The sequence below is a fragment of the Hyperolius riggenbachi genome, chromosome 11 (genome assembly GCF_040937935.1).
Source record: "Hyperolius riggenbachi isolate aHypRig1 chromosome 11, aHypRig1.pri, whole genome shotgun sequence".
Taxonomy (NCBI): domain Eukaryota; kingdom Metazoa; phylum Chordata; class Amphibia; order Anura; family Hyperoliidae; genus Hyperolius; species Hyperolius riggenbachi.
In genome coordinates, this window is record NC_090656.1 from 172,835,904 (window position 1) to 172,851,478 (window position 15,575).

General features: G+C 44.8%; 2 protein-coding genes across 5 annotated transcripts in view; one reads left to right on the forward strand and one right to left on the reverse strand.

The window, feature by feature from the left end:
• Nucleotides 1–15,575, forward strand: part of SMPD3 (sphingomyelin phosphodiesterase 3) — a 300,699-nt gene that overhangs the window by 261,286 nt on the left and 23,838 nt on the right. For all 4 annotated transcript variants that reach the window (XM_068260747.1, XM_068260749.1, XM_068260748.1 and 1 more), the window contains one exon: nt 2,815–2,890. In XM_068260747.1, the coding sequence (XP_068116848.1) occupies nt 2,815–2,890 (76 nt within the window). The remainder of the gene's footprint in view (nt 1–2,814; nt 2,891–15,575) is intronic.
• Nucleotides 9,838–15,575, reverse strand: part of PRMT7 (protein arginine methyltransferase 7) — a 162,759-nt gene continuing 157,021 nt past the window's right edge. Inside the window, exon 20 of the transcript XR_011024816.1 lies at nt 9,838–9,852. The gene's annotated coding sequence lies outside the window, so the exon portion shown is untranslated. The remainder of the gene's footprint in view (nt 9,853–15,575) is intronic.

The following is a 15,575-nucleotide window of genomic DNA, read 5'->3' on the forward strand; positions in this document are numbered from 1 at the left end:
TGTAGATGTGGGTCGGATTATTGTTTCTGGCAGGACGCGCGCAGCTCAGAGCTGCCTTTATAGGCTGAGGAGGCATGTCTGATGGGGTGTCAGCTGTGATGTCATCAGCTGACACCTTATTGCAGGAGGTGCTGTCAATTTTGGGGGCTGGGCTTTTGCACTGCCTCTTGCGTATTTAAGGCCAGAGTATTCACTTGCTCGTTGGCCTTGATACTAATCAGTATGCTGGTTCTTGGCCCTTATCCTGTGAGATAGTTGTTTGAGAGCTACACTTCATATATTGCGCATCAGTCCGATATATATGTACTCCAGTCAGTTTAGAACGGTGTAATATATATATACTGTATATTCCGGCGTATAGGACGACTGGGCGTATAAGACGACACCCCAACTTTTCCAGTTAAAATATAGAGTTTGGGATGTACTCGCCGTATAGGACTACCCCTCTTCCAACACACACCAAATTAAAATAAAAAAATCATGTACTGGTGCTGTGTATGAACAGTAACTGGTGCTGTACTGTATGTGTTACCCAGTATATAACAGTATATAGTCAATTGACTTGTTGCATTGGTCAACTCTCCTTAAGTAGACTGGTCAGCTCTCCTTGTCTACCTGTTAATCAGAGCGGTATGGAAGAATAGATTGCGCTCCCTCAGCAGGGAGATCTGAGAGGAGGTAACTGGATAGGGCGTATCACCCCGCATCAATGACACCCAGCGTATAAGACGACCTCTGACTTTTCAGAAGATTTTCAAGGGTTAAAAAGTAGTCTTATACGCAGGAATATACAGTATATTGTAATTATAGTAATTATTGTATTTCTGTGTATGATCCGGCAAGTCCACCACTCTGATTAAAGTCTCATCCCTTTGTACCTCAGTCATCTGATACCCGTTATAGATCTCGGCTAGCTTAACGACTTTGTCCCTGTCTCATCCTTGTCTGTGCCTCGTATATCTGATCCTTTGTGTATGACGTCTGCCTGAACATTGACCTAGCACCTGTCTCTATCCCTTGTACTGTAGTCATCTGATTACCTGTGTAACGATCTTAGCCCGTCTTTGACCTAGCTCTACATTAGTCCTTCTGTACCACGCATTTCTGACTTTTCGTGTATGACCCGAGCTTCGACCGGACCTTGATTTATTGTATTTTCTGTGTGTACATTAGACCCAGCATTACATTACTACTTCCTGATGCCTAATAATTAGTGTTGATCGAACACCCAGTTATTTGGGCTCGGGTCGGCTCGGCCGGACATGGTCCAGATATGCGGGATATTGGGCCTACCACAGGCATGCTCGGGTCCCCATTGACTTCAATTAGGCTCGCAGGCATGCTCTGGTCCCCATTGGCTTCAATTAGGCTCGGTGTTTGGCCCAATATCCTGCACATCAGGACCATGTCCGGCCGAGCCGCCCCGAGCCCGAATAACTGGGTGTTCGATCTACACTACTAATAATAACCTTCCCCCTCCTAGCACTAACTTGGTGTTAACCACCTTAAAAACCTGCCCCCTTAACAACCCATACACTGGCGTAACAAAAGGGGATGCGACCCCTGTCACCGTGGGGGGCCCGGGGCCCCCTAGGGCCCGCTCAGGGACTTTTGTGGGGCAGGAGGGGTCGCAGCATAAGAGGAGACGTGGCCGCAGATCGGTAGGAAGGGGGACATTCCCCCCCTCCCTCACCTCGGGCTCTCCTCTCAGCGCTCCCCCTCCTGCAATCATTGTTGGCAGCGGGCAGGCAGCGGTGGCGGCAGGCTGAACACATTAACTCCTTCTCGCCAGAGGTCTTCCGATCTCTAAGAGCTTCATGCAACTTCCTGTGTAAACAGGAAGTTGCTCTTAGAGATCAGAAGACCTCCGCAAGTAGGAGGTAATGTGTTCAGCCTGCCGCTGCCTGCCCGCTGCCACCAATTATTGCAGGAGGGGGAGCTCTGAGAGGAGAGCCCGAGGTGAGGGAGAGGGTGAAATGTACCCCCTCCCCACCAATCTGCGGCCTCGCTCTCCTCTTATGTTGCGACCCCTCCTGCCGCACAAAAGTCCCTGAGCGGGCCCTAGGGAAGTGGGGGGGGGGATTTTTTTTGCAAGGGGGGGCTGGGGATTTCTAGGTACCCCCTTGAACCCATAGCTAATGGCCAACCTTAGCATTCCATCACTTCCTGTACCAGTGCCTAAACACAGAGCCATAGGCCTCTGTGTATATTTTACACACAGCACTGTATATATAATAATCACATGATACGAACCATGAAAACCAGTGTTCCAAGGACAGTCACTGTGTGAGAGTTGTAAACAGAGGGAAAGAAATGGCCCATTAATGATTACCATCATTTAAAGCACATATAGAGGTGATCATTACCACTAATGTACCTATTAAGAGATAATGTAGTGACTGGGCTCCTTAGGTCCAGGGGCCCTGGTGCGAGCGCAACCCCTCAATCCCCTATTTCGATGCCACTGCCTAGACACTATTTTTGTAACCAGCTCTGCAGTGTCAGGGGCAAACATAGAGTTGATCACTACCACTACTGCACCAATAAAGAGATAATGTAGCAACTGGACAAAGGCCCTATGTGGGCCCCTAATGCCACTGCCTAGACACTATTTATGTAACCAGCTCTGGAATCTCAGGGGTTCAGTAAGAAAGAAGGACTTTTCAAATGTTTTCAAATAAGAAAGGAGGACTTTGGTTTATTATAAATATTTATAATGGCGGCTGATGTGTTTAACATGATATAATAGTTAACAAATAGATTTCCTAGCTGCGCAAGATAATTGAATGTTGTGTGTTATATCCAATTCTGCAGGTGCAGGTGGGGACCACTCCTCAGGACCAAAGAATTGTGGGATATATCTCCTGCACTCACCTGCATGCATTGGCAGGTAAGCCACCAACCTTAAAATGTCAACTTCATTTACTGTTCATGTATTGCATACATATATATATATACACACACACACACCGGTATATTGGCATTGACTACTACAGTGATAGCAAACCTTTCAGAGACTGAGTGCCCAAGGTGTAACCCAGAGACTTTTTATTCACAGCAAAATGTCGATACTACAATACTGCAGTTTAACCAAAATACCATACACAATAAAGGTTGCCAGATAACAACCACCCTCCCCCCAGTATAGGTATCTAGAAGAGCCCTCAGTATTACACAGCCAGGGGTAGACCCCAGCATAGGCAGTCAGATGTCCCCCGCCCACTATAGGCAGCCAGATGTCCCCCAATATAGGTAGCTAGAGGAGCCCCTAGTACAAGTAAGCAAGGAGTAGACCCCAGTATAGGCATCCAGATGTCCTCCCAGTATAGGTAGCTAGAAGAGCCCCCAGTATTAGAAAGTCAGTGGGGGCGCCAGTATATACAGCCAGATGTCCCCCGTGGTATAGGCAGCCAGATGTCCCCCTAGTGTAGGTAGCTAGAGGAGCCCCTAGTGCAAGTAAGCAAGGGGTAAACCCCAGTATATGCAACCGGATGCCCCCCGGTATAGGCAGCCAGATGTCCCCCCTGTATAGGTAGCTAGAAGAGCCCCCAGGATTAGAAAGTCAGTGGGAGGCGCCAGTATAGGCAGCCACATGTCCCCCTCCCAGTATAGGCAGCCAGATATCCCTCCAATATAGGCAGTCAGATCAGATGTCCCCCCAGTATAGGCAGCTAGGTGTTACTTTCACATTAAAAGTTTTTTTACTAGTTCCGGACGACGCTAATTGAAATCTACGCCCTGTTTTGATGCTGCTGCGGCTGGCAGGATATAGATTTCAACTGACCGCTGCCGCGCATACTCGCTGTTTTCATCACTCATGCAAATTGCATTGCATTCTCCCCACCGCAGCTCGCTCGCCCTGAAGTCTCCTGACCCTGCCTATCAATGTAAGCAACTCTCATTGGCTTACATTGATAGACACAGTCAGGAGCCAGTGAAAGCGGCTCCTGACTCGCTCACATGACTCTGCCGTCATACAGACGGTAGAGTGGGGGTCCTGAGGATCCTGGCAAGCAGCGTGGACAGCGGTTGCGGTGGGTATTTGCGGTGATTCGTCGGTATTACATCATTTATTGTAACAGCGGTCTCTGGTCCTTAAGGGGGCAGAGACCGCTGGTACTTAAGTGGTTCAACCACCAAGCAAGATGGTTTTTTTTTTACTAACGTTTAGTTACTTTTTCTATTGTAAAATGCTGATAAGTTATTTTAATTAAAGAAAAGATTAAAATAATCACCCAGGAGACAACGCAGGAGAAAAAGTTAATTGCGTATGGGCCCAGAGGCGTATCTAGAGAGGTGCAGTTATGGCACATGTCACAAGCACTTCTTTATAGAGATTGAGCAGCTGTCAGGGACCCTGCGGCAGCTCTGCTATCTTGTGTCACTTGAGGCGGGGTTATGGAGCAGGAAACCTGTAAGAAGAATCCAAGTTAAATACCTCCCCCATGTCCTCTTCAACTCTGATCCACTGATCCAGCACTGTGACCTCCGAAAATATCTGGCAAGAGCTTGTCAGATATGTTCTTGAGGTTGCTTTCCCTTGGTGTACGAGCGAGGCTGTACTGCGCATGTATGTTGAGCCTGCACAATAGCGCAAAGCCGCTTGCCCACTTCATGGTACAGCGCAGGCGCGGTCATGCTCACTCTTGTGCAGTATGGCTGCACGCGTACATGGATGGGAGTATAGCCACCAAGAGGAAGAAGGTCCCAGCCAGCAGCGTAGGGGTCGAGAATGACATGGGTTGCCTCACTAGCTTCCAGTAACTTATCCTACTTGGGTAAGAATCTAACATTCCTTTTTTTTCCCTTACATACTGCATTAACAAGGTTATCCTTTAAGGAGTATTGTAAGGGAAAAAAGAGTTTAACTTACCTGGGGCTTCTAATGTCTCACCAATGAGTCCTCATGTCTCACCCATGTGTTCTCATGTCTCCCCCATGTGTCCTCCTGTCTCCCCTATGTGTCCTCATGTCTTCCCAAGTGAATGGGTGCGCTTTTATAGCACATAGAAGCGCATTGGAGATGTTTTTTACCCCTAAGGGCCCATTTACACTTAATCAGTTGGCGTGCTTTGGAACGCATTAGTGCACGTTTTTTCCATAGCAGTGCATTGTGAAAAAGCTTTCAGTTAAAACGCGTTAAGTGTGAAAGTTGCCATAGGAAAACATTACTTTGAAAATCAGTTTTCTTTCAGTTATAACTGAGAGCAACTGATTAAGTGTAAACGGGGCCTAATTCTTTTCTATAGGGAGTAAGCAAGGAGTAAAAAAAAAAAAACACAAATAAAAACAAATCTTTACTGACAAGTACAACATCAAATAAGCAAAATGCATGCTGATATGCTCCAGGAAACATGTTAACACTTGCTATTAGCTTTGTTATGTAGAATCCTGAAAAAACCAAATAAAATATGTTTTAAAAAAAAAAAATGCATGCTGAAAGAAATGCCTTCAAACGCGTTTAAGCGGGTGTAAAAGCAGCAGCTTCGGCGGAACTAGTCGGACGGGCGCAGGAGCGCCCTAGCAACCATCCCCAGCCCTTGGTACACACACTATTAGGTAAGCCCCACCACTTCGCTCCTGCTCTGTGCTTCTCCTTCTTATCTGTCACTTGATTATTTGGCTGTTTCCACAGCACTTGTTTATATACCTATACACGTATATAGATATCGTTATATTGTTCACCCTATCAAACATCATGTTATCCTCAATGAGGTCTCATTGTTTTCTTCACTATTGAAGGCACGTTTTTTGCACTTCTAACGCATAGTCCAGGAGCTTTTTTATATTAGGTTTGTTGCACGTTTAAGACAGATAGTCTTTACCACTGGGGAGCTGTGATGTGATAGTGTCAGCTTTAACTACTTTATTACTGTCAACACATGCTGTAACTTATACATCATGGCATCTCAGTGGACTCACGCAAACTATATTTATTAGTTGCGGTTACGACATTGTGCATATTATTGGTCATACAGATGGGCTTATGGTAATTATTGTATTATATTAGGGATTTTGGGCTGGGCATGTTTTTGCCTTGGTTTTAATTGATTTTATTGTTTTCACATTGGCTGTAATAAAGTGAGTTTTTGCATTTACTTCTGGCCTCATGCACCAGTTTCTTCATATCCATTACACTATTGTATGTAGGGAGGTGCCCCTTTTTTTCTTTAATTACTGAGAGTTACCTACCAGGTCGATGACCTGCCCTCCCTCGCATTAACCTATTTTGTGTTTGTTATTAGGCATATATTTCTTGCCTTAATATGTCTGCTTGTTTAGTGTTTGCGCAATAAGCGAGTGTAAAACACATGGGTCCACTTAAAGAAAGCGTACAGTAATGCACTGAAACGTGTTATGAATTGCGCAGGTGTTTTTTATCATGTGCTTAAATGCGTTTCTGAATGCACCCAATTTGAAGGAGGCCTTAGATTGTATGCCAATTTGGCAGGGCCCTCCTCCACCTGTGCTGTTCTCCACCACAATGTGGACTCAATGACTCATCTGCTATAGTTATCCCTACATTGTGTACCATTGCTGAATGCTATAATGTCCCTGTGTAACATTGTTACAGCGTTGCATAATATGTTAGCGCTTTATAAATAAAATTGAATATGTAAGAAAACCAAAAAGCATTTAGGTGTGAGATGGATGTATGATAAGATGTACTGTATTTTTCACCGTATAAGACACACCTTTTCTCCCCCAAAAATGGGGAGAAAAAGTTCCTGCGTCTTATACGGCAAAGGCAGGGAAACCCAAGACTTATGAACGCCCGCTGCCATGTCAGGGATTCCCTGCCTGTACCTCCGCTACCCCATGTACCTCTGCTATTCCCCTTGAATCTCCTGGACCCCCCTCCGTGTGCGCAACAGCTTACCCAATATATGCCGCCACACGGACTGCAGGAGACATGGGGCACACAGGAGGAGGAGACATGAAGCACGCAGAAGGACACATGAGGGAGACGGGGCACACAGAAAGACACATGGGTAGACATGGGGAACACAGTAGGACACCATTTGTACAAGACTCTCCTGAAACACGGATGCACCAGGTTTAGTATATATTTCTTCTCCCCTGGTTTTTGCCCTCTGAACCTAGATGCGTGTTATATTCCGGAGCGTCTTATAGGGCGGCAAATATGGTATGTTACATTTTTATGAGGCGACTGTTTTTATTGGATAAATGAGGCCAAACGTGGATCTCACAGAAATTTCCTCTCAGGGTGTATGGCGGCCTGGAAGCATCCTGCTGTACAGAATCAGGGAGCAGTATCTGGTTAATGTGTGATAAATCATATAAATGTGTATTTACATTAGCGGCTTTGCGCAGTGACTTTGTTTGTGTTTCCTGAATGAAATATAAAGAGTGAGCACAGTGAGTGATGTTCAGGGAGTGCAAAGTGTTTGAGCCTTGCATCTGTGTGTGGTCTGCACAGATCAGACAGAGAGTAACAGGTCACTGTGCAGGGACATTGTGTGCAGCCTTCTGACTCATCTGGAAACAAGCATATGTAACAGAGTGAACCATGACTGATCGTTTTCAACAAAAAAAACCCCACTATGGCCAGAAACCCACTAGGAGCGCTTTTCTGAGCGCTTTGTGATTTGAAAACTCTTGCTAATGTAATGTGATCGGTGTGATCCCACTTGAGCGATGTGATTTTAAAAAAATCCCCCATAGCATTGCATTGCATTAGAAATCACTCCTAGTGGGTTTCTGGCCTAACAGTATTAACATGCTTCCTCATTTACTAGATAAGGTTATGCTCACGTTTAAATTGCTGTTGCTCTCGCTAACCTATATCAGGCAGCACTGTACATTAAATATAACTAGTCGAAAGCTTGCCTGTTTAATAACAGGCGCTAGGCAACTGGCGCACGCCGTCCACAGCCGTATGCCGTATACACGACCGTTGCCCAAAGCCCGCCCCTGGAGTGCAGTGCATGCGTGCCAGGCAGCTGACACGGACACAGGAGGACACAGAGACTGGGGGATTATTACATAGGATATTCCCAGTCATGCCTGCTCACCCTGCTATGTGCAGACATGCAAAAAATTACAAATTGAATATCGGCATTTTCGCTCATCACTGTTGCACTGTAGTCATGCTGATCTCTTCGGCTGTAGTAGTATCTGGATCCCGCACCTGAAACAAGCATGCAGTTTGCAACTGAAGTCCGACTAGATCAAGTTGTATATTACTCGGAAACATCTAATCTGCATACTTGTTCAGGGTATATGGCTAAAATGATTAGAGACACAGGATCAGCAGGACAGCCAGGCAACTGGTATTGTTTAAAATGAAATAAATATGGCAGCCTCTATATCCCTTTCAGTTCAGGTGTCCTTTAGGAACAACTAATTTGAAAAACACTTTATATAAAATAGTGTTACACACGCTTCCAGTAATACGTTTTTAATGTTGTAACTAATCCTAAAATCAGCCTTTCTGTGAAAAACTGACAGGACTGACCCATGTGCAGCTGGTAAGAGATTCAGCCCACCTATTACTGATATTTTATTCTAAGTTCTATTCAGAGCTTTATGGGCTATTTCATGCAGAGAGGTTTGTAACAGCTACAAATTGCCAGCTGCAATTGCTGCTAATGTTACCCAATACAGCTGCATAGAGCTGTATTATAGCTAGCTACTAATTTCTGTTAGAAATTGCTGTATGTGACATGGCCTTTACAGCTACTGTTTCATTTCAATATTTGAAAACTGAAAAAAATATCAGTCACAGCAACAAGTGAGCGATTGTTAAGAACAACTTGTATTGTAATTTGTGAATTTTTACTATTTTCTCACCTTTTACTGATCTTATATTTTATATTTACAACAGCGGTTCTGGAGGTGTGTTAAGCTTCTAAGGGCAACAATGGTTAATTTTCATATATTCAGCAGTGATGCACAGGGAGACATCTTGGAACTCACTCCAACCTGAATTATCACAAATTCTTTCTGTTTTAAGAAAGCAAACTTATTTTTACAGGGCCACGGGTTGATCTCTTCAGGGCCACGCAGCTTCCTCCATCTATCTTGGCCCCGTGAGCCCGACTACGCATGCGCAGTGAGCCAAAGCCGAGGGCTCCGTGCAACTGCGCATGCAAGGCTGTGCTCATGTGTCTACTGGTGGTGTGTGTTGTCGCTTTCATGTTACATCCTTTACTCTTCACACCCATTTCCTGACCCACCTCAGATCCTTAGGTTTTAGCTGAAAATCCAAACCCACTACCCACCATCTGAGTGCCTTCAGGAATGGCCAAGATGAAGAGCAAGGGGAAGTTGTACTACCACAAGGAGGAACTGGTTTATGTAGTTCCATGAAAAGCAGGGAGGTGCAGTGTAGTTGGCTACTTTATTGTTAGCAAGTGAAACCAGGTGTTTAGACTCCATTAAGAGCAGCCAGGTACTGTGCTGACATAAAAAGTACATAGTTGCTGTGAGTCACTGTGCCACTATGAGGGAGAGATGGTTTGAAACATACTGTCATGCGGTTCATGAGGAGTAACTGGTGATTAGGAGCATCCATGGAAATATGCTCTCTGGAAGTTGTCTTGCTTCATTTAGTAATATAACCTGTAATACAGGCTCACCCACTCCTACAAACGCTCATCATTTGCCCCACTCTGCATGTCCCTTCACTGGCTACCTATCTCCTTCACAATTAAATCTAAAGAGCACTGATCACGGAGGTTGGGTGAGCCACATTACTTACCTACGGTGGTGCTGCTCCTCTAGTCTCCAGCCTGTATGTGAAGTGCCATCTATCTCCTTGGACCGGACGCAGATGCCGCATTTTGCAGTTTCTGGCAGTGTCTCTGCATGCATTGTGGTGCACGTGTGCTACAGACAATGATGGAAACGACAAAATGCAACAGATGCATATTATCCTTATGCTCATTGTAAACAAAAAAACATTTAATGGTACTCAGTGCCCTTTAGACTTCTTTGCCTGGCATATAAATACATATCATATCTTATAAAGACATTCCCCAATTTGATCTCTTCTCTCCTCCAATACCTTAGGGATGGCCATTCCAGACATCACTTGCTCACATGCAAGGCTCCAGGACTTCTCCAGAGCGATCCTACTCTCTCTCTCCCCTTCCAACCCCCAACCGAATCTTCCCCACCATCAACTTATTCAAGCAGGCCCTAATGACACACTTGCTTTCTTACCACCACCACCACCCCCCCCCCCCCTTTCCTAGACCTCTCTTCAGAATATACATGCTAGCCTTCTCACCTATTGTGTCCTTATTCCCCCTTTTAGATTGTATGCTCATTTGGCAGGGCCCTCTTCCCCCATGCTTTCACTCCACCACCAAATAGATGTGGTCACTCTTTCTGTATTTTAACCTCTGAATCATTAAGTATGACCTGTCTCTGTACCCTTGTCTAATACTGTAATGTTTTCCTTATTTGTTGTACAGCACTGTGTAACATGTTAGCGCTCAGGGCCGGGACAAGGTACTCCAGCACTAGAGTTGCACCCCCCAATCAGTGATCACCTCACATAGTACACGTATAGACGTGCTGCCCAGCTTAGATAGCCAGATTTACCCCAATATAGGTAACCAGATGAGCTCCCAGGATAAGGTGGGTTGCCTCCCAGTATAGATAGCCAGATGTGCCACCAGTATTATGCAGCCCCAATAGCCAGATGCAACCCCTGTACAAGGTAGCCCCCCCCCCCCCCCCCCAGCATATATAGCCAGATTTGGCACCAGTATTAGCCACCCTCCCCAGTATAATAGCAGCTGTGCCCCCCAGTATTAGATAGCCCCCTTCCAGTAATTGCCAGATGTGCCTCAGGTAGCCCCACCTCCCCTTCCCCAATAATAGCTAGATGTGCTTCAGCTATTATCCCCCTTCCCAGTAATAGATGTGCCTAAGTTAGGGCCCCAGTCCATCTCCTCCTGGGGGATTCTCAGGGTTTTTGTTGTTGTCAAAAGCATTTCCTGAATGGCAGTTGCTAAGTCTAACTGACAAAATAGTTTGAAAGTGAGTGTGGAGGCTGGCTGGTATCTTAGGATTTTGGCAGTTAAAATGCCATTCAGGAAATGTTTTTTTTAAAAAAACCCTGAGAATGTCCAATGAGGAGATGGACTAGTCGGTTCTGTCAGATTTTAACTACTTACTTTTTTTGCTGGAGTGGTCCTTTAAATGTCTTGCTGTACCAAAGTCCTAATTTATCAGTAGGATTGTTATTAAGGTGCAAATACATTTGAGATGATTGAGAATTAAACAAATTATTATGATACAGAAATATACTAATTATTATAAAAATCTATTGTAAAATGGACTATTAAAGCTGCATAGATTTGCAGTAGCATGTGCATATTTCTGCATCAACTTAGAATTATTTGCATATTTCTAGTAAAGTAGAGAGTTGACACTGAGCCAAATGTTTGTATTAAACGCCTTTTGGACATCCATGGCAAAGGAATATGGGGATACAAAAATCCCTGTAGACATCCACTGCAGGTGGAAGTAGTTTTGCATTTAAAGGGGCTCTATGGGGAAACATTATTAAATTTAAATATGTGCAAACATATACAAATAAAAAGTCATTTTTTTCCCCCAAGTAAAATGAGCCATAAATTATTTTTCTCCTATGTTGCTATCACTTACAGTAGGTAGTAGAAATCTGACAGAAGCGACAGGTTTTGGACTAGTCCATCTCTTTATAGGGGGATTCTCTGGATTTATTTATTTTCAAAAGCACTTAGTGAATGGCAGTTGCTCTGTCCAACTTCCAAAACACTGTGTAGCGAGCAGGGAGGCTGTCCAACATCATTGTTTAAATCATTTTTAGGGAATATCTTTACAAAGAGTAAAAGCCTTGCTGAGAATCCCCTATGAAGAGATGGACTAGTCCAAAACCTGTCGCTTGTGTCAGATTTCTACTACCTACTGTAAGTGATAGCAACATGGGAGAAAAGTAATTAATGGCTCATGTTACTCTAGAAAAAACATAATTCTTATTTGTCTATGTTTGCACATGTTTTAAATTTTACACATTTTTGCCCCTTTAAATGTTTTTAAAACGTCCATGGCATATGGATGTGATGTGAAAATACAGAACACCTATAAACTTTGTGTAACAAGTGGTAAACTTAACATGTGCTATCAGTGCACAATAACGTTAAGTGAATTCAGTCCACCGTGTCCCATACTTTAAACATGGACCACAGAAAGCAATCAAGAGAGTAATTTGAGGAGATCATAAAGAAAATAAATAAGCATAAAAGAAAGAAAATAAATAAGCATAAGCAAAGGCAATAGGACCATCTCCGGGTAGCTTCATGTTCCTGTGACAACCGTTGAAAATTATTAAATATGATGTCTGCAGAACTCAAGACATCTTCAATGGACATGACTGCTAGAAAAAAAATCAACCCCAGAGTGGGCAAAAGGATAGTGTGAATGGCAGAGAAAAAAAGATAGCTTTAGAGTGACACTGAACCAATAGGAGAAGACCCAGGAGGGCTTCACTGCTGAAGGAAATACATTAAAGGGGCACTATGGCGAAAAATTGTAAAATTTAAAATATGTGCAAACATATAGAAATAAGAAGTAGTTTTTTTCCTGAGTAAAATGAGCCATAAATTACTTTTCTCCTATGTTGCTGTCACTTACAGTAGGTAGTAGAAATCTGACAGAAGCAACATGTTTTGGACTACTCCATCTCTTTATAGGGGGATTCTCAGGGTTTATTTATTTTCAAAAGCACTTAGTGAATGGCAGTTGCATTGTGTAGCGAGTAGGGAAGCTGTCCAGCATCATTGTTTAAATAATTTTTAGGGTATATCTTTATAAAGAGTAAAAGCCTTACTAAGAATCCCCTATGAAGAGATGGCCTCGTCCAAAACCTGTCACTTCTGTCAGATTTCTACTACCTACTGTAAGTGACAGCAACATAGGAGAAAAGTAATGTATGGCTCATTTTACTCTGGAAAAAATGTACTTCTTATTTGTATATGTTTGCACATATTTTAAATTTTACAATTTTTCGCCATAGTACCCCTTTAAATATCCAGATATATGTATATTGACAAGCCAAAGGGCCTCTGGGAGAATGTCCTTTGGGCAGATAAGATAAAACTGGAGATCTTGGCTAGTCTCACCAGCCGCCTGCTCACGGTAAAAACATGAAACAATCAACAAAAAGAAATCCATAGCAACTGTGAAACATGGAGGCAGCTCAGTTATGTTTTAGGGCTATGTTACTTCATCTGGCACAGGGTGCTTGCTTTGAGTCTAACACTGAAACATCAAAACAACTGAAATGAAAAGTACTGACCAGTCAAAAAGCTCTGTTTCAGGTCATGAATAATGATCCAAACCCCATAGCTAGAGCTCTCAGCAATTGCTAAGAACATAACACTGAACTATTCTAAAGTATCCCTGATTTGATTCCTATTGCATATCTATGGAAATAACTGAAAACCTCAGCCTATTGCAATAACTGAAAACCTCAGCTTGGAGAAGATACCCTTCACACCTGATACGCCTCGAGCATTTTGTTTGAGAAAAGTGGAGCTCAATACCTATTGACAGGTACAGAATAGAGATGGCCTGAACAGTTCACCGGCAGACAGTATCCGGCAAATTTCCATAGTTCATGTTCTCAGCGAACTGCGAGCATATGGCGTGTTCGACCCACCCCCTATACATCATCATGGAGCCAAACTTTGACCCCTTACCTCACAGTCAGCAGACACATGGCAGCCAATCAGCTAGCACTCCCTCCTGGACCTCCCCCCCCCATTAAAAAGCAGTTGCGGTGGCCATATTGCATTCATTCTCTGCTGGCTGCTGACTGTTATGGCCCATACTCACGGGCAACTAAACTGCCTGTCGCTTGCACACGGGAGCGTGTGCGTGACAGGCCAGCGACGGAGGGACCTGGCAACTGATGCGGCGGAAGCTGTCGCTGTTGTCCCTCCCCCTGCCGGAAGCGCCGTCTATTTGTTGTTATGTTACTGTCGCTAGTCCGCGTACTCACGCGGACTAGCGACAGTTGCGGCGGAGTTGCGGCGGCGACTGTTGCCAGCGATTGAAAGTTTCAATAGCCTGGCGACATCAGCGACGGGCGACAGTTCGGGGTGCGCATGTTGCGGCGACAATTGTAGCCCGTGAGTATGGGCCATTAGTGAGAGCAGGGCCAGACTTGCTGCAGATAGGTAGGGAAAGTATTAGCTAGGCCTTTGCTCTTGTTTCTCACTTGCTGTGAAAGCACTCTAACCAGCCCTTTTGAGGGTTAGCACATCGGTCTCCTGCGTTTTTTGTGTGTGACACTCCATGGCCCACTGACACCCAGCGCTGTGCACAGCACTGCTATTTTTGTTGCCTCATTAAAGAGACTCTGAAGTCTCCTAAAAATGAGGTTTATACTTTAAAAACCTCTTTAACCTAATTTCCTCTCCTAAAATGCTGCATCACTGCGTCTGAAAGCGCCATAAATCACCCTTATTCCCACCAGCAAAATCCACAACTTCCTTGGTCGTGGATTTTGCTGCTGGAGGAGGCTGAGCTTTCAGCTGCAGCTCTGCCTCCATGCGCGTCAATCCGCGCGTATCTCCGCCTCTCCCCTGCCCCTCTCAGTGAAGGAAGACTGAGAGGGGCGGGGGAGAGGCGGCGATCCGCGCTGATAGACGCATGTAGAGGCATAGCTGCAGCTGAAAGCTCTGCCTCTATGCGGAAGGAGCCCCGCGATGTCCCCCAGGTAATTTGGGGGGATTTATGGTGTTGTCAGCTGCGGGGATGCGGCGTTTTAGGAGGGGCAATTAGGTTAAAGAGGTTTTTAAAGTAAAAACCTTGTTTTTAGGAGACTTCAGAGTCTCTTTAAAGAACACCTGTAAAATCAAAAAGTTCCCCTGGGGGGTACTCACCTCGGGAGGGGGAAGCCTCACGGTTCCAATGAAGCTTCCCACGCCATCCTCCATCCCACGGGGGTCTCGCTGCAGCCCACCGAACAGCGGCGATGTAAATATTTACCTTCCCGGCTCCTGCGCAGGCGCTATGGCGGCTCTCGGCTCCGAAATAGGCGGAAATACCCTATTGCCGTCAGGTCTGCTCTACTGCGCAGGTGCAAGTCTTTTGGTGCCTGCGCAGTAGAATGGACCCGACTGAGGCCTTATTGGGACCCTGAGGCTTCCCCCTCCCGAGGTGAGTACCCCCCAGGGGAACTTTTTGATTTTAGTGTCTCTTTAAGTTACATGCACAAGACCACTCCAGTGCATTATTATTTCACGATGTTCTGATAGTACTATTGCATTTCTCTTTGTGAGACACTCCACAGCTCACTGACACACAGAGCTGTGTGCACACTACTGCTGTTGCTACATTAACTTGCAGACATAGTAACACTTCAGTGCATTATTATTTCATTGTATTCTGATAGTACGATGGTATTTCACTATGTGTGACACTCCACAGCCCACTGATACCCAGAGCTGTGCATAATGTGATTTCTGCCCTTCAGGGATTAAAACCTGAGTTTGCGTCAACTCCGTAATTTTTGGTGAGACTTTTGGCATGGACCCCGATCCGTCATGCCA